Here is a 14,445-nt window from a genome sequence, read left to right on the forward strand (position 1 = left end):
CATATGTTTAACATTTATGGAAGGAGTCTCCAGTAACAGTAAGTTTTCCAACACTGGAAAATCTTCAGGACAGAGAAGTTTGCGCTTTCTGGTTTCATGGAAACATCATGGACAAGTTTATTTATTTTTTTTTTTTGACTCACATAACTAGAAACGGATAAAACGTAGGCTATATGCCGTGTTGTTCATAAATAAATTCAAACTTGTAATCCTTACTAAATCGCTGTGGTATAAGAGGAATAAAACACTGTGCTCTTATTGGAAAATAAAATAACGGTATTATTTGGTGGTAACTTTGACTCTGCTGTGCTTTGGACCACACTGCACCACCCCATCGTTGATTATTTTCCTATAACAGCACTCTCCCTAGTGTTTTCTTCCTTACTTATTATGATATAGTAATTAAACTGTCTCAACATTGCTTCATCTTTATACTACATGATATCAGGCTCTGCTTCAGCTTCAGGAATCAGTTCAGGATTAGCGTCACCTTAATGATTCAGTATTGATGTTAGAAATTGAATAAGATGCCCAAACCTGTTCTCGAACAAACACAGACCTGTACATACATGACTTTCCATAACGACTAAACAATAATCAGAGAAGACAAGTGCACAGTGCAGCACAATCTCTGCACCATTTCAGTGAAAAGCCTCCTGATGAGGGAACGGAAATATTACAACTGATTTAAACATGGTAAGGTTCATCTTCAGCCCACAGCCGTGTCATGTTTATTCAGAATTCATTACCATCACTTTGAATGCTCTTATGTGTCAGGTGAACCATATTTAAAGAACCAGGTACATATTCAGTTAAAATGTACCACATAGTAATGATCAGGTTATAAGTTTAAAAGTCTTGAACAAGGTTTCTAATCCTTAACTGCTCATTTATATGCTGGGGTTTGGATTCTGATTCATTTATCAGTTTTGATATGAATAACATTGGTGCATTTTGTTCGTTTTTCACCAAAGGCCGAATTGGGAAAATGTAAAATTCTAACTAGTATCTGTGTTATCTGCAAAATACGATCAGATCTATGTTTTGAATGTTTAAAGGTGACATTTCCTTCCTTTTAACTGGCCACCCTATGAGCTGTGTATGAACAGTAGAAGTGTGCCATCTACAGGGGACTTTTAAAGATGCAGTGATGACATGATGCTTTAAGCCAGTTTCACACTGCAGTTTCATCAGTCTTTTGAGATTATTTTTGAGATTGCTTATCACACATTGTTGGCCCAATTCTATAACACCTCCTTCCCCTGGCTCACATCAGTAATGTTTTGGCTGATGCTCTCGTCTCGTCTCGACTCGATAAACCTGGGGTTTGGGGTTCAATTCTTGTGAAATAAAATCTATCATCGTACTGTACGCAGCACAGTACGTTCCACTGAAACTTTTGACCAAAAAAATGATAAACAGTGAAAATGTCAGACGTGGAACCATTTCATGGCTTCTGTGATGGATATCATTCCATCCATTCTCTGTACAGCTTATCCTGCACAGGACTGCAGGGGAGCCTGGAGCCTATCCCAGGGGAGTCAGGGCACAGAACATCCTGGACAGGGTGGCAATCCATCACACACAATCACATACTACAGACAATTAGGAAATGCCAATCAGCTTACAACGCATGTCTTTGGACAGGGGGAGGAAACCGGAGTACCCAGAGGAAACCCGAGGCACGGGGAGAACACTCAAACTCCATGCACACAGGGTGGAGGCAGGACTCGAACCTCCAACCCCAGAGGTGTGAGGAAACAGTGCTAACCACTAGGCTACCATGCCCCCTGTGACGGATATTAGATTGTGCTGTTATAGGAAAATAATCAACAACAGCGTGGTGTGATGCAAAGCAGCGTTACTGTTACCACTTGAAAGTTAATTATTTTCCTCTAACAGTATGTTGTGAAGTGTTTTATTCCTCTTATACCACACATCATACTTTTTATCCATCCATAGTTACATTTAATGTTGTGGAATGTCCTCCAGACAAGTTAGTTCCTGTTATCACTTCCATTATAACTGATATAAACAGTCGTTCTTTCACCATCCTCGTTTCCCCTCTTTTTTTGTCTTTTTCTAAGGACAAAATACGCAGCTTGTTATGTTACTTGTTATGTTTAGAGAAACCCCGAAGAGCAAACTCCTCTGCCATGAAGACTTTCCAGTGATGGAAGACTTACTGTTACAAAGTGCTGACACTGGAGACTCCTTCCATACATGTTAAATAAATGTCTCCTTACTTAAAACACCACCATATCGACAATTTTTTTTGTTTTGTTTTGTTTATAAGGTAACGTCGGCACTCCTAAACATGAGTTATAACGATCAGGTGTTTGCTGTAAGCTCCTGAAAACGAAAGAGCTTCGTTTCTCACGCACGGTGAGAAAAGATGTTCATCATCATCAGCGATGTTCATCATCATATTAATGAGAAATCCAGTGTAGGAGTAGTGGAGATAGCAAACATTGGACAGACTAAAGGACTAAAGCGCCGCTGCATCGTTCTCTTTACATAGAGATGAAGCAAGGGTTAAATCCCACCCACTATCAGCAGGTAATCAAATGGCATTGTGGGTAATGTAGGAAACTGTTAACCACAATGAAAATAGACCATGTCACTGAAAGATGCTTAAACAAACATTTAAAAAAATAAATATTATAAACATTAAAAACCTTTTATAAACATTATAAAATAAATATTAGACACCGATATAAGATGTTGATGTTAATGTTAATTATAAAGATTAAAGTTATTCAGTGTGCATTTTTCCTTTAAAGTGGGAACAGGCTGTGTTACTGGATATCAACAAACATCACAAAATTAACAGATTTGTTGTTTGTAGTTATATAGTAAAGTTAAAATATGAATATTAATTAATATTAAGTTCATATATCTCATACTGAACATATTGTTAAGCTTCTTATATTCGCTCAAAAAGACTTTTTTTCTACCGCTGCTGTGCTCCAAATTGTTTTTTCTCGCTTGTAGCCACTCCCCATTTCACGTCCATCAGCACTTTTCAGAGGAAAACAAACACCTAGTGTGAAAGCCGCAGCTGTAGGGATCACATGATGTTTAAAACAGTCAACACACTATACACTTTTTTTCTCAAAGCACTTTTATTGTAGCAAAGCTCAAATCTTCAAAAAATTGTAACAATTTTTCAAAACACAAGACTCAGAGAGTTGCCCAGCTGCTCCCTCCAGTGGCCAAGCCAGAAACGCGTAAAACTTGGTTATAATAACTGTAGAAGCCTCATTTATCAAACTGGATACGAACAGATTTATTCGTAAATGTCCGCAGGAGCATTAACACAAGAAATCTTTAAACAAATTGATCGGATTAAAGTTGTATAATTGATGATGAGTCACCGTGAGTGTATATATGGATTACGCTGTCAAGTTTAAATCACTTATTACAATAACACACACAACATTAATAAACATTATGTGAAACACAGTCATTTCGCATTAATGACTTGAAAGAAAGCAACCCAAAACAAGTCCATAAAGACAAATAAGATCTATTGCCATTCGATTAGGACAAAAATAATGGCACCCTGTAAAAGTAGGAGGAGTTAGTGTGTGTCTATGGTAACTGATGTGCATTACTGGAAGATGTATTGAACTAAATTTAGGAGATAGGAGGCGCTCTTTCACTGTTCAGTCGCCATTTTGACGTTTTCAGCTCACTGTAAGCTTTACCTTTTATGGAGTTTTGTGGGTGTGTCTAAATGAATCAAACAGGCTTTGAACTTTTGTAAATCTGGTGGGACATTTTAGTTCAGATATTTGTCCTTTAAAAACATTTACACACTTTACGACTTTATTAAAAGATTGATCAATGAGGCCTATCTCATTATACACTCCTGCTACACAAATTCATGTCACCCAGAAGAGAGCCATACAGACCAGTGAACACAGCTTTAAGTCGAAGTCTGGACACGACCACAGGCATCCTCTTTTATCCCGTGGTGGTCTGCTGTCTCGCTGAAAACAGACCAAACTGAGGCATGTGCTCTCTGACCACAGGCACTTCACACATACAGAAACACTTCCTTCCCAACTACAAAACACAACTCTGTACAAGCACGCTAGTCAAACGTCAAAGGTTAAACCCTTTATATGCTCAGTGTTTTATGAAAATACATATATCTTTTTATATATATATACAGATAGAAAGAGAGAGAGTACTGATCGTATCATCTCGATAATTACATCTAGCTCTGATTTGCTCTTTTAAAGTACGTGAAATGACCGATAATGCTGCAGTGATTAGTGACTGATCTGTACAATTAGAAGTACAAATGATAACTGAGCGTTTTAACTGTGATTATTAATCTCTGTTACCAAAAACTGCATTTTCTAGATGACATAAAAGGAATATTCCAGCGTTTTCCGACCTAAAATCCACCACATCCATAGTGTATATGTACGATTACCACTGGCAATCATTTGAAATGTTTCCCTGTACTTAAAACTCACTTATAATGGAAGTCTAGGGTGTTAAACTCCAGCCTAGTTCTCACACACACTCACACACACACTCACACAGGAAATGGACACACTTGGACACGCTTGCATTTTCAGTCTGTTTCCTAAAAGTTTCCCGTCCACAACGAAATGCGAGCAACATACACACAGTGTATCTGACCCATGACCTTTACATCATGTCTGCCATTTTGTTTGTTTTTGCAACGTAAAAATGGTGTTTTCAGATTCATTCATTTGGAAAGCTGATTTGAAAAGATTTTGTTTTTAAATTCAGGCCGTCCATGCGTCCATTTGAGATTCTTTTTAGTGTGATATCGCAAGAACGTGTGCTTGAATGTTTGTAGGATTTATATGGAATTATCATTATAACCAGGAGAGGAACAGATTAGAGTTTGGAATTGATTCAAACAGGGTCAAGGACACAGCAATGTCACAAGTCTAAAATAGTGTTTCTTCAATACTTTCCTTCCTGTTTGTGTTTTGATCTTTAAGCCTGATTTTTGGCTATCTAAGACTTCCATCAGTCCGTCCATCAATCCATTCATGGAATTTTTTTTTTTCAGTCACTGTTTTTTGGTTTTGGCCAAGTCGGGTCCACCAGTCACTTCTTTCTCTCCTATCACACAACAGCTACCAGCCGGGAATGTGTGAAGGCTGTCATGTGCTTCCACTGAGAAGCCAAGTGTGAAGCCAGCCAACTGCATCTTTTCTAACTGCTGCTCAAGCTGCGTCACAGGGTGGTGTAACACCCTCAGAGGAGAGCGCTATTTGCTCTCTTGGACTATGGATTTGAATTTGCGATCGTTGAGAGATTTTCTGTTTGTGCTACTCAGGAGACCACGTGTCGAGTTTCCTGTCCATGATAATCCCATATATGCTAGAGATCAGGGTTAAAAGACGCTGGAGTGATTGATCAGATGTCACTTGAATGTCAGGAATGATTGAGCTTGCATACAGAACTCCTCAGAAACATCACTGGGATCTTACATAATGAGTCACAAATCGTTTGATTTCCATGTGGAACGTGATAATCAGCGGCATGTTAAAGATGAATTGTAAGCAAAATATATGATAATGATCATGTGATAATGAAGTGTTCAAGCCTCGGTCAGCGAGTGCAGAGAGAAAGAGGAATGGGAACACTTCAGAAATACAGGCGGTCTGAAATGGCTCCTGGGAGATGGTTCATGATCTGCATGCGAATCCACCAGTACGGCTCCATGGGGTTGTAGCGTGTGTATGGCCGTTTGGACATGATGGCATCCGTGATGTCGTCCAAAACGGGCGTGACGTCGCGCTGGCCGCTGTTGCAGTAGGAGCGCATCAAGGCCATGTAGTGCTCGAAGTGGGGCTTCCCGTAGTCCTCCTGCACACCAAGGGGCGCCTCCTTCCACAGCTTCTCGGCCGTGGAGGCCACAATGTCACGCGTCAGGATCCCTGTAGCTACGATGAAGTTCCCCGGCTCGACAACGGACACTTTTACCCCCCAGGCCTTCATCTCGTACCTGAGGCAGTCGGAGAAGGCCTCCACGCCGTATTTAGAGATGCAGTACGAAGAGCGCAGAGCGTTTCCCATCCGACCGTACATGCTGGCTATGTTCACCACACGTCCTGTTACAGAGCAGCAACATGCAGTCAGTATAAAAAAGGGTTTTTAAAATAGCAAAAATAAGTGCATTATGAATTCATTTTAGCATTTTATACGAGATATTAGGGCATTTCCTATACATTTTTTTAAAATCAAGTTTAATGTTGAAAATACATAACATCGCATATTTCACAAAAATTACCTTAAGGGTTCTTTGTTTGTCCATGTGGGGAACCCTTTAATATTTAATGTAGAATGTTACAACAGTGTTACTGTCTCAGAACGGGTTCTAAGTGGAACACTTTTTTAAAGGTTACAAATCCTTAATTATTCAGTGAACCCTTAAGAACACATAACAGTGTATCATGTACCAAGACAGTCTTTCTAAATGAGCTAAACATCTGACAGGTTCTCGGTATTAAGAAGAAAATAATGACCAATAATTTGGAGTTTGTACCACACACTTAACCAGTTAATACACACACATACATACAATGGATCCCCCACACACCTTTTTTCTACGAGTGTACGAATATGCTCATAGAAAAGGGTTCTTAACGTCCAAGAAAGGGTTCTACTTGAAACACTTGGCTGATAGGACAATTTAACAGTCCTGTGGTATAAAATAAATAAATGTGTTCTTCTACATAGATTAAATTTAGAGGTTAAAATTGACAAGTCAGGGTCACGCTAAGCTCACTGCTTGTTCTCTGGATTTTTGGACCTTCAGAATGACAAACAAAACCTGAGAAAGAATAAACCAGTGGGAGGTCAGTATGGAAATCTAACAAACCTCAAAATGAAATGCGTCTATTAGAAAGCCCTATCCAAACAATTTACTACAGAGTTTCCCCTGAACTGGTCACCAGAGTACTTCCATGCACTGAGTAGAAATGAACATTTCCTGCTAACAAGCTTTCAGTTTAAATAAATGTGTGTTATCTGTAACAGAGTGCATTACTGAGCATGCCTCGCACCTTTCGCTCTGCGGATGAGGGGGAGAACGGCTTTGGTCACTCGGATGGATCCCCACAGGTTGACCTCTGACACCTGCTTGTACGTGTCCATGGTGGTGAATTCCACCTCCCCAAACATGGAGACCCCGGCGTTGTTCACTACAGCCCACAGACCTGCAGGAGGCACCGAACAGCACAACAGGACTAAACCTCAGACCTCAGCTCACTTCGTTATAAAACGAGTGCAGTCTTGTACAGTAACTGAATGGATTCTGAAAGTCTGCAAGCCTGTTCATGCGAAATAAATACATAAAGAATAAAACTCTTGCAGTTATAGAAAAATAATCAATGATGGTGTGGTGGGAAGAAGCAGAGATTTGTTACCATCCTGAAGTCAATTAATTTATAATCAGCACATCCTGAAATGTTTTATTCCTCTTATACTACAGCAATCTGTCAACAATTACAGTTCCAACAAGTTCCACAAGTCCCATCAAACTCCCTTTAACTTGGCATCTTACTGAGAAACCACAAAGCGTAAACTCCTCTTTCCTGGAGACTTTCCTGTGGAGAAAAATCTAGTGACTTTTCCAAATGCTGACACTGGAGACTCCTTCCATAAAATGTTAAATAACTGTCTCCTCAACTTCACCACGTCAGTGATTCTCTATTTTTGTGTTGAATCATTATTAAACACAACGTATTAGAACGAGTGCATTGGGGTCCCTGGAAGACGAGTGGTTAGGCCTCGGCGCTCTCAAGGCCAACCACAGGAACCAACCCCAGCCCCTGGGGCGGCACACGACAGTGCACTTCCAGTGCCGGTCCCAAGCCCGGACAAAATTGGGAAGGGTTGCATCAGGAAGGACATCCGGCGTAAAAAACTGGGCCAAATCAAATATGCGGACCAACAACCCGCTGTGGCGACCCCTAACAGGAGCAGCCGAAAGAAAATGATGAACAATAATATTAGAACAAGCACATTAATCTAAACCTGTGATCTGAATTATAGCTGTTGGAGTTGCCGTTATAGAAAATGAATCAACACCTTCCGACCAATCAGAATCAAGAATTTAACAACATTGTGGTATAAATACAGTATTTACTGCTGTGCTTAGTTAATGCGCTTTCATGATGGAGGATAATAACAGTGGTGCTATTGTAGCTCCCAAGCCTGTTCATCCTAAATAAATATCAGTGTTTTTACTACACTAATCGTCTGGGTGAGGTTTGAGACTTAATCGGATTTGATCCCAAGCCCTAATTCTATTTATTTTAATCCTAATGAGGCTCTTTAACCCAAACTCCCAAAGGATAGCTGAGCTGTCCGAGGGCAGATGCACACGGAATGAACAGGGGCTGAATCAAGCAAAATAACAGGTTCAGACACGAATGTTTTGACACTGCTGGGTAATTTATCTCTGGGATTTATCAACATATATACATGAGTATGAAGGAAATCAGCATTACTGAAATTCCTTTGATAGACCTGGCTAGAAGTTTTAGCTCAGTTTGTCCTACAAAAACATTTACACTATATGATATATACATAAGGCCCAATATTTCTAAAAATTCTGTATACGCATCGATCAGCCGTAACATTAAAACCACCTGCCTGACGTGACGAGGCATGGACTCCACAAGACCTCTGAAGGTGTGCTGTGGTATCTGGCACCAAGACATTACCAGCAGATCCTTTACGTCCTGTAAGTTGCAAAGTGAGACCTCCATGGATCGGACTTGTTTGTCCAGCACATCCTACAGATGCCAATTTCGAGGCCAAGTCAACACCTTGAACTCTGTCATATTTCTCCAACCATCCTGAACAATTTTTGCAGTGTGAAAGAGGCCACTGCCATTAGGGAATACTGCTGAAGGAGTGTACTTGGTCTGCAACAATGTTTAGGTAGGTCGTACGTGTCAAAGTAACATCCACATGAATGCCAGGACTCAAGGTTTCCCAGCAGAACATTGCCCAGAGCATCACACTGCCTCCGCTGGCTTGTCTTCTTCCCATAGTGCATCCTTGTGTGATCTCTTCCCCAGGTAAGCGACACACACACCCGGGTGTCCACATGATATAAAAGAAAACATGATTCATCAGACCAGGCCACCTTCTTCCACTGCTCCATGGTCCAGTTCTGATGCTCACATGGCCATTGTAGGTGACACAGGTCAGCATGGGCACTCTGACTGGTCTGCAGCTTTCTGTCATAGCCCGCATTAACTTTTTCAGCAGTTTGTGCTTCAGTAGCTCTTCTGTGGGATCTGACCAGAAAGGCTAGCCTTCACTCCCCACGCACATCAGTGAGCCTTGGGTGCCCATGACCCTGCCGCCAGTCCACCGGTTGTCCTTCTTTGGACCACTTTTGGTAGGTACTAACCACTGCATACTGGGAACACCCCACAAGACCTGCCATTTTGGAAATGCTCTGACCCAGTCGTCTAGCCATCACAATTTCGCCCTTGTAAAAAGTCGCTCAGTTCCTTATGCTTGCCCATTTTTCCTGCTTGAAACACATCAACTTCGAGAACTTACTGTTCACTTGCTGTCTAATATATCCCACCCCTTGACAGTTCCCATTGTAATGAGATAATCAATGTTATTCACTTCACCTGTCAGTGGTTTTAATGTTATGGCAGATTGGTGTATATATACATATATACATACTTAAATATTTATCACCCAGCTCATTCCCACCTTTCTCTGGGTTTTCCAGGTTGGCCCCGATGAACTCCACAGCTTTAGAGACCTGCTCGTCACTGCACACATCCAGCTGCACCACCTTCAGTCTGTCAGAGTGCATGTTCTCCAGCTCCACCGCCCCCTCGCCAGCCTGATCCTGTGGGTCAACACCACCTCACACACTCAACACCATCACCTTCTCTTTCGTCTCTCAGACTAAAGCTGCACACCTCCATCCTGACCAGCTCGAAGTTTTCTACACTAATATTTCAATTAATTACTGAGTCTTTCATAAGCTGAATAAACAGTGAAAGTGAATGCACTGTATTTTATTCTGGCCACATCAGTATAAATTATATATATATATATTCAAATATTCAGGAAGGTTTTAAAAACAGAATAATACATCATTCTTGAGTTTTAAATAGGAAATAAAAAAAACAGTCACAGAGTTCACCTTAAACAATAAGTGTACTCTAAAGACTTTATTCAAAAAATCTAAAGAAAAAAAAAGTTTGGTTCTTAGCTTTCTAAAGGGGTGTTTGATTTGTTGTTTAAATGCTTAACAGCTGATACTTGATGTATTTACCCTAGATCACCAAATGTTTTATTAAAAATATATACATAAAACATTAAAAAAAATGTTAGCACAGACTATTTTTGCAGCTGTTTAAGTCATTCTTCATTAAATGAATGATTGTTTAGCACTTTACTTTTGGAAGCTTTTTCCAAAAAAAAAAGTTAAAATGTTACTTTTGTGGATATTATTATTCAGAAAAAGTCTTTTGAATAATAGTTTTGCCTTTTATACTATAATCTAAATATCTGAAAAATCTGTTCATTTTGCCTATTACATTATAATCTATAGTATGTAGTCACAGTGAAGGTTTGAGTCACACTGTTTAATCACAGTGGGCTAAACCTGTTAATGCTCAGGAAGAATTGCGCAAGTGTCAGTTATCATTCTCACACCTTCTGCGCACTTCCTCTTATTATGATTCACCCAAACAGAGAGTGCAGCTCTGTGGTGTGTTCATCTGTAAAACATTACCTTCAAGAAGCATCCGGCAAACACGGTGAAGCCCAGTTTATGAAGGTGTTTGGCTAAAGCATGACCGAAGCCGCTGTCACATCCAGTAATGAACACCGCCTTCTCCTCAACCTGCAGGGAAAACGCAATAACGTCACTCACTGCAAGCTTCAATTACCTTTCTTACCTTCCGGTTAGATTTGCAGGTCCCTGTTCGGGTCGTTTAGACCCCTTTCACTGCACACTTTAGTATTTTACTTCTCTACCACACACAGTTTCACATCACAAAGCACTTTTTATTGAACTGATGTGTTTAATCAGGTGTGCTGAGGCGGGGGGGGGGGGGCGCCAATACTTAATGCTAATCTCTTCAGCTTGAACAATCAAGGGGCTTTAAATGTGATCTTTTAAACAAAGCTTACAAAGTGCCGAGTTACAGACAATACAGACAGAGAAGAGTTCATTAAATTTACAACAAAAACAAAAACAGGAATATAAATAATAATCAAAAAACTATAATCAGCAAAAAAAAAAAAATAAATAAAAATAAAATATAAACATTAAAGCAGTAAAATAAAATGCAGTTAAAAAAATCCACAAAATAAAATCACATGCAATGCAAAAAAAATCATGAAAATAAATAAAACAGGAAAAAAAATTAAACAAAAGCAAATGCACTAGATGTAAAAAATAATTTGAAAATAAATGAAATAGGAAAAAATTAAACCAAAAAAAATTAACTACGTTTCACGTTACCCTAAAAACCACATGTGTATTTTTTTTTTTTTTAAATGATGGCTCCTGTTTATTCATATGTGAAGTTCTTGTGACTTTTCTGTGTGTGTTTATGTGAAAAATGAGATCACACGTGAAAAAGAATGATTCATGTGAGAAAATCACATCTGGAAAATGAACCATGTGTGAAAAAAATACTGTGAAAATAAAAACACGTCCTACATGTGAAAAAATGAACATGATAATAAATGAAAAAAAAGTGAAAATAAATGAAAAAAGTGAAAATTAATGAAAAAAAAACAACCTGAACATAAATGAAAAAAAAGTGAAAATAAATGAAAAAAAGTGATAATAAATGAAAAAAAAATGAAAAGAAATGAAAAAAGTGAAAATGAATGAAAAAAAAAAAAACAACAACCTGAAAATAAATGGGAAAAAAAAGTGAAAATAAATGAAAAAGCTTGCACAGTATATGAGATATTATGTAACAAGTATCAGTTCACATGTCAGTTCCGGGTGTTGTAAATTAACACAGTTGTGTTAATGCATAATCCGGCATTTAAATGAAAAATGATTGAAAAAGGAAAAATTAAAATATGAAAAGCATTGGTTTTTTGTGCATCCAGTTTGCAGGATGCTAACTGGTGTTCACAGTCTTCCATTACTTGTTATCTACCAGAGCTCCGCTTTCCTCGTCTCTGATTGGTTGTGCACATTCCAGCTTCTCCTTTTTTTTTTTTTTTTTTTTTTTTAAGAGATACACTGATAAAGGAACATTACATTAACTTGTATGTAGCACCGTGGTCCTGCGAGACACGACATTTCGTTCAACTATATGTCCACACATGTAGCAGAATGACAATAAAGCTCAACTTGAACTTGAACTTACAACAGAAAGGAGTGATGAGAAAATAAGAGACAACGAAGTTTCAAATCCTGTTTTGTAACGTTTGTCATTGATATCATCTGTGTGTCTCTTTAACTCTCTGTTAAACCTTCCAAATCTGGAAAACCACCGAACTGTGACGGACTCTGACCCTGACACGCACAGCTCAGCTCTCTTACCACACACTGTCTGCAACTATCATCATGGAAAAATACTGGCTTGAGAAGAAAAACACTAGCATCAGGCTCATCTTGGATCAATAGTATTAAACAGAATTAAAATGTGTGTCATAAATCTGATTTTTCCCCCCGGTGCATGAAAGTGTGCCCAATTTATTAGGAACCCTTGTACATCTGTTCATCTAATCTAATATCTACTATCTAATATCAGTTGGCTACTGATTCTGTTTCGATTAGCTAGCTCTTTCCGAGGCGATATGGGGAGGTGACAGAGCTTGCTGCTTATGAAAGGGCTTCATTTTTAATGTGAAAATCTTACAAAAAAAAAAAAAAAAAAAAAAAAAAAACCTCACTGATTTTCAGAACAAATTATAACAACCCTATGTCCAGCTGTAAAGTGTAATAATGTCAAATATGCAGCCAGCTGTGGTTTTACTTGCTAGACAGTGATATTTTAGTTAATATAGCCGGAGATTTTGCAGAAAAATGTTAGCTCTTGTTCACTCTTTAATGCATCTACATTACTTTCAGTTTCATGATGCTTACAGAAGCCAGACTGAAATGAAGCGAATGATGGCCAACAGTGTTGCAAGACCAGAGGGTGATTTATTACTCAGTCATGTTTGCCTACAGGGACCAAAGAGTTCTAGGAACTGCAGGATCTGGCTGCAACCCAGGCAACCAAACAAACAAGAAAGTAAGTTAGTTAGTTAGTAAGTAAGTACGTAAAGTAGGAAGGTTAGAAAGAAAGTAAGTAAGTAAGTAAGAAAGTAGGTAGGTAAGAAATAAGTAAGTATGTATGTAGGTAAGAAAGTATGTACTTAAGTAGGTAGGTAGGTAGATAAGAAAATATTTAAGTAAGTAAGTAAATATATAAGTAAGTAAATACATAAGTAAGCACGTAAGTAAGTAAGAAAGTAAGTATGTACGTAAGCGAACAGCCCTAATCAGTCACAAGACAGGCAAAGCCACTGAGATCGTCACTGATGTTATTACTGATAAATGATATTACTGACTCGTACTGAAGAAGCATAAAGACGGAATCATGTTCTCGATCAGTGTGAGGTAGCGAAGTGCTTCAGGTAACTTGCACAAATTCCACTCTCTGCAAAAAATATTAAAAATAACAACCTCCAACCATTTCTTCTCAACCAAGCTGTGATTGGAAAAGGCAGTGTTTGGGAAAACACACAGCCAGAAACACATGGATGAACCATGTTTACTGCTAATGAGCTGCTAGTGTTGTGCAAGAAACGCCCCCAGGGCACAGACAGCATCTGATTGGACGAACACAAGAATAGTACAGCATGAGATCAGAACATTTTACCAGAAGTGATGAATTATAAAAAATAAAATGAAATGACCTACACCTACACCTATTTATTTATTTATTTAAAACGATATTTTTTCATATTTTTTGTAATTACACTGTCATATTGGTGTCTATGAAATTAGTACAAAAGAGATGCTGAGAAAGACCAGTTTTGATGTAAGGGTTATTTTAGCTGTGTTTCAGATGTACTAACTAAATAAGAATAGAAGCTGCAGTAAAAATAAAAGCACAGTGCTGACAGCAGGAATGTTTAGGGCTCATTAGAATAGAAAGCTGAGATTAAACTCATTATTATTGTAAATAAGAGGCGCTCACCGAGACAGATCCGCGCGGGATCCTGGGCATGGCCACGCACAGCACGAACAGCGCGTAGAGCAGCGCGAGACAGTGCGTGGCCCCGGCCTCTTCCGCGAACCCCGCACAGTGCGCGAGCCAGGTGAGAGCTGCGGGCAGCCCGAAGGCCAGCAGGAGCGTGAAGAGGACGGAGAAGGCGACGAGCAGCGCGGCGCGAACCAGCGGCTGTGAAGCCATCTTGCGATTTGACTAAGGAGGA

At 39.2% G+C, this 14,445-nt stretch overlaps 1 protein-coding gene across 1 annotated transcript; it reads right to left on the reverse strand.

Annotated features, from left to right (window-relative positions):
* Positions 1 to 3,106: 3,106 nt before the first annotated feature.
* On the reverse strand, positions 3,107 to 14,445 carry bdh1 (3-hydroxybutyrate dehydrogenase, type 1). The gene is made up of 5 exons (XM_026944773.3): positions 14,208 to 14,445; positions 10,781 to 10,891; positions 9,745 to 9,886; positions 7,065 to 7,217; positions 3,107 to 6,110 (listed from the first exon to the last, which is right to left on the reverse strand). Exons 1-5 carry the CDS (start codon positions 14,421 to 14,423, stop codon positions 5,644 to 5,646), a joined length of 1,089 nt encoding a protein of 362 aa, XP_026800574.2. The 5' UTR covers positions 14,424 to 14,445; the 3' UTR covers positions 3,107 to 5,643.

This window comes from Pangasianodon hypophthalmus, chromosome 1 (genome assembly GCF_027358585.1).
Source record: "Pangasianodon hypophthalmus isolate fPanHyp1 chromosome 1, fPanHyp1.pri, whole genome shotgun sequence".
In the NCBI taxonomy this organism is placed as follows: Eukaryota; Metazoa; Chordata; class Actinopteri; order Siluriformes; family Pangasiidae; genus Pangasianodon; species Pangasianodon hypophthalmus.

Bases quoted from the DNA above. Each gene is read 5' to 3' on its own strand.
- bdh1 (XM_026944773.3), bottom strand. From the start codon at position 14,423: ATGGCTTCACAGCCGCTGGTTCGCGCCGCGCTGCTCGTCGCCTTCTCC. The intron at 10,892-14,207 runs GTGAGCGCCTCT...TTTTCCCTGCAG, and splicing joins TCCCGCGCGGATCTGTCTCG to GTTGAGGAGAAGGCGGTGTT. The intron at 6,111-7,064 runs GTGCGAGGCATG...GCTCTGTAACAG, and splicing joins CCTCATCCGCAGAGCGAAAG to GACGTGTGGTGAACATAGCC.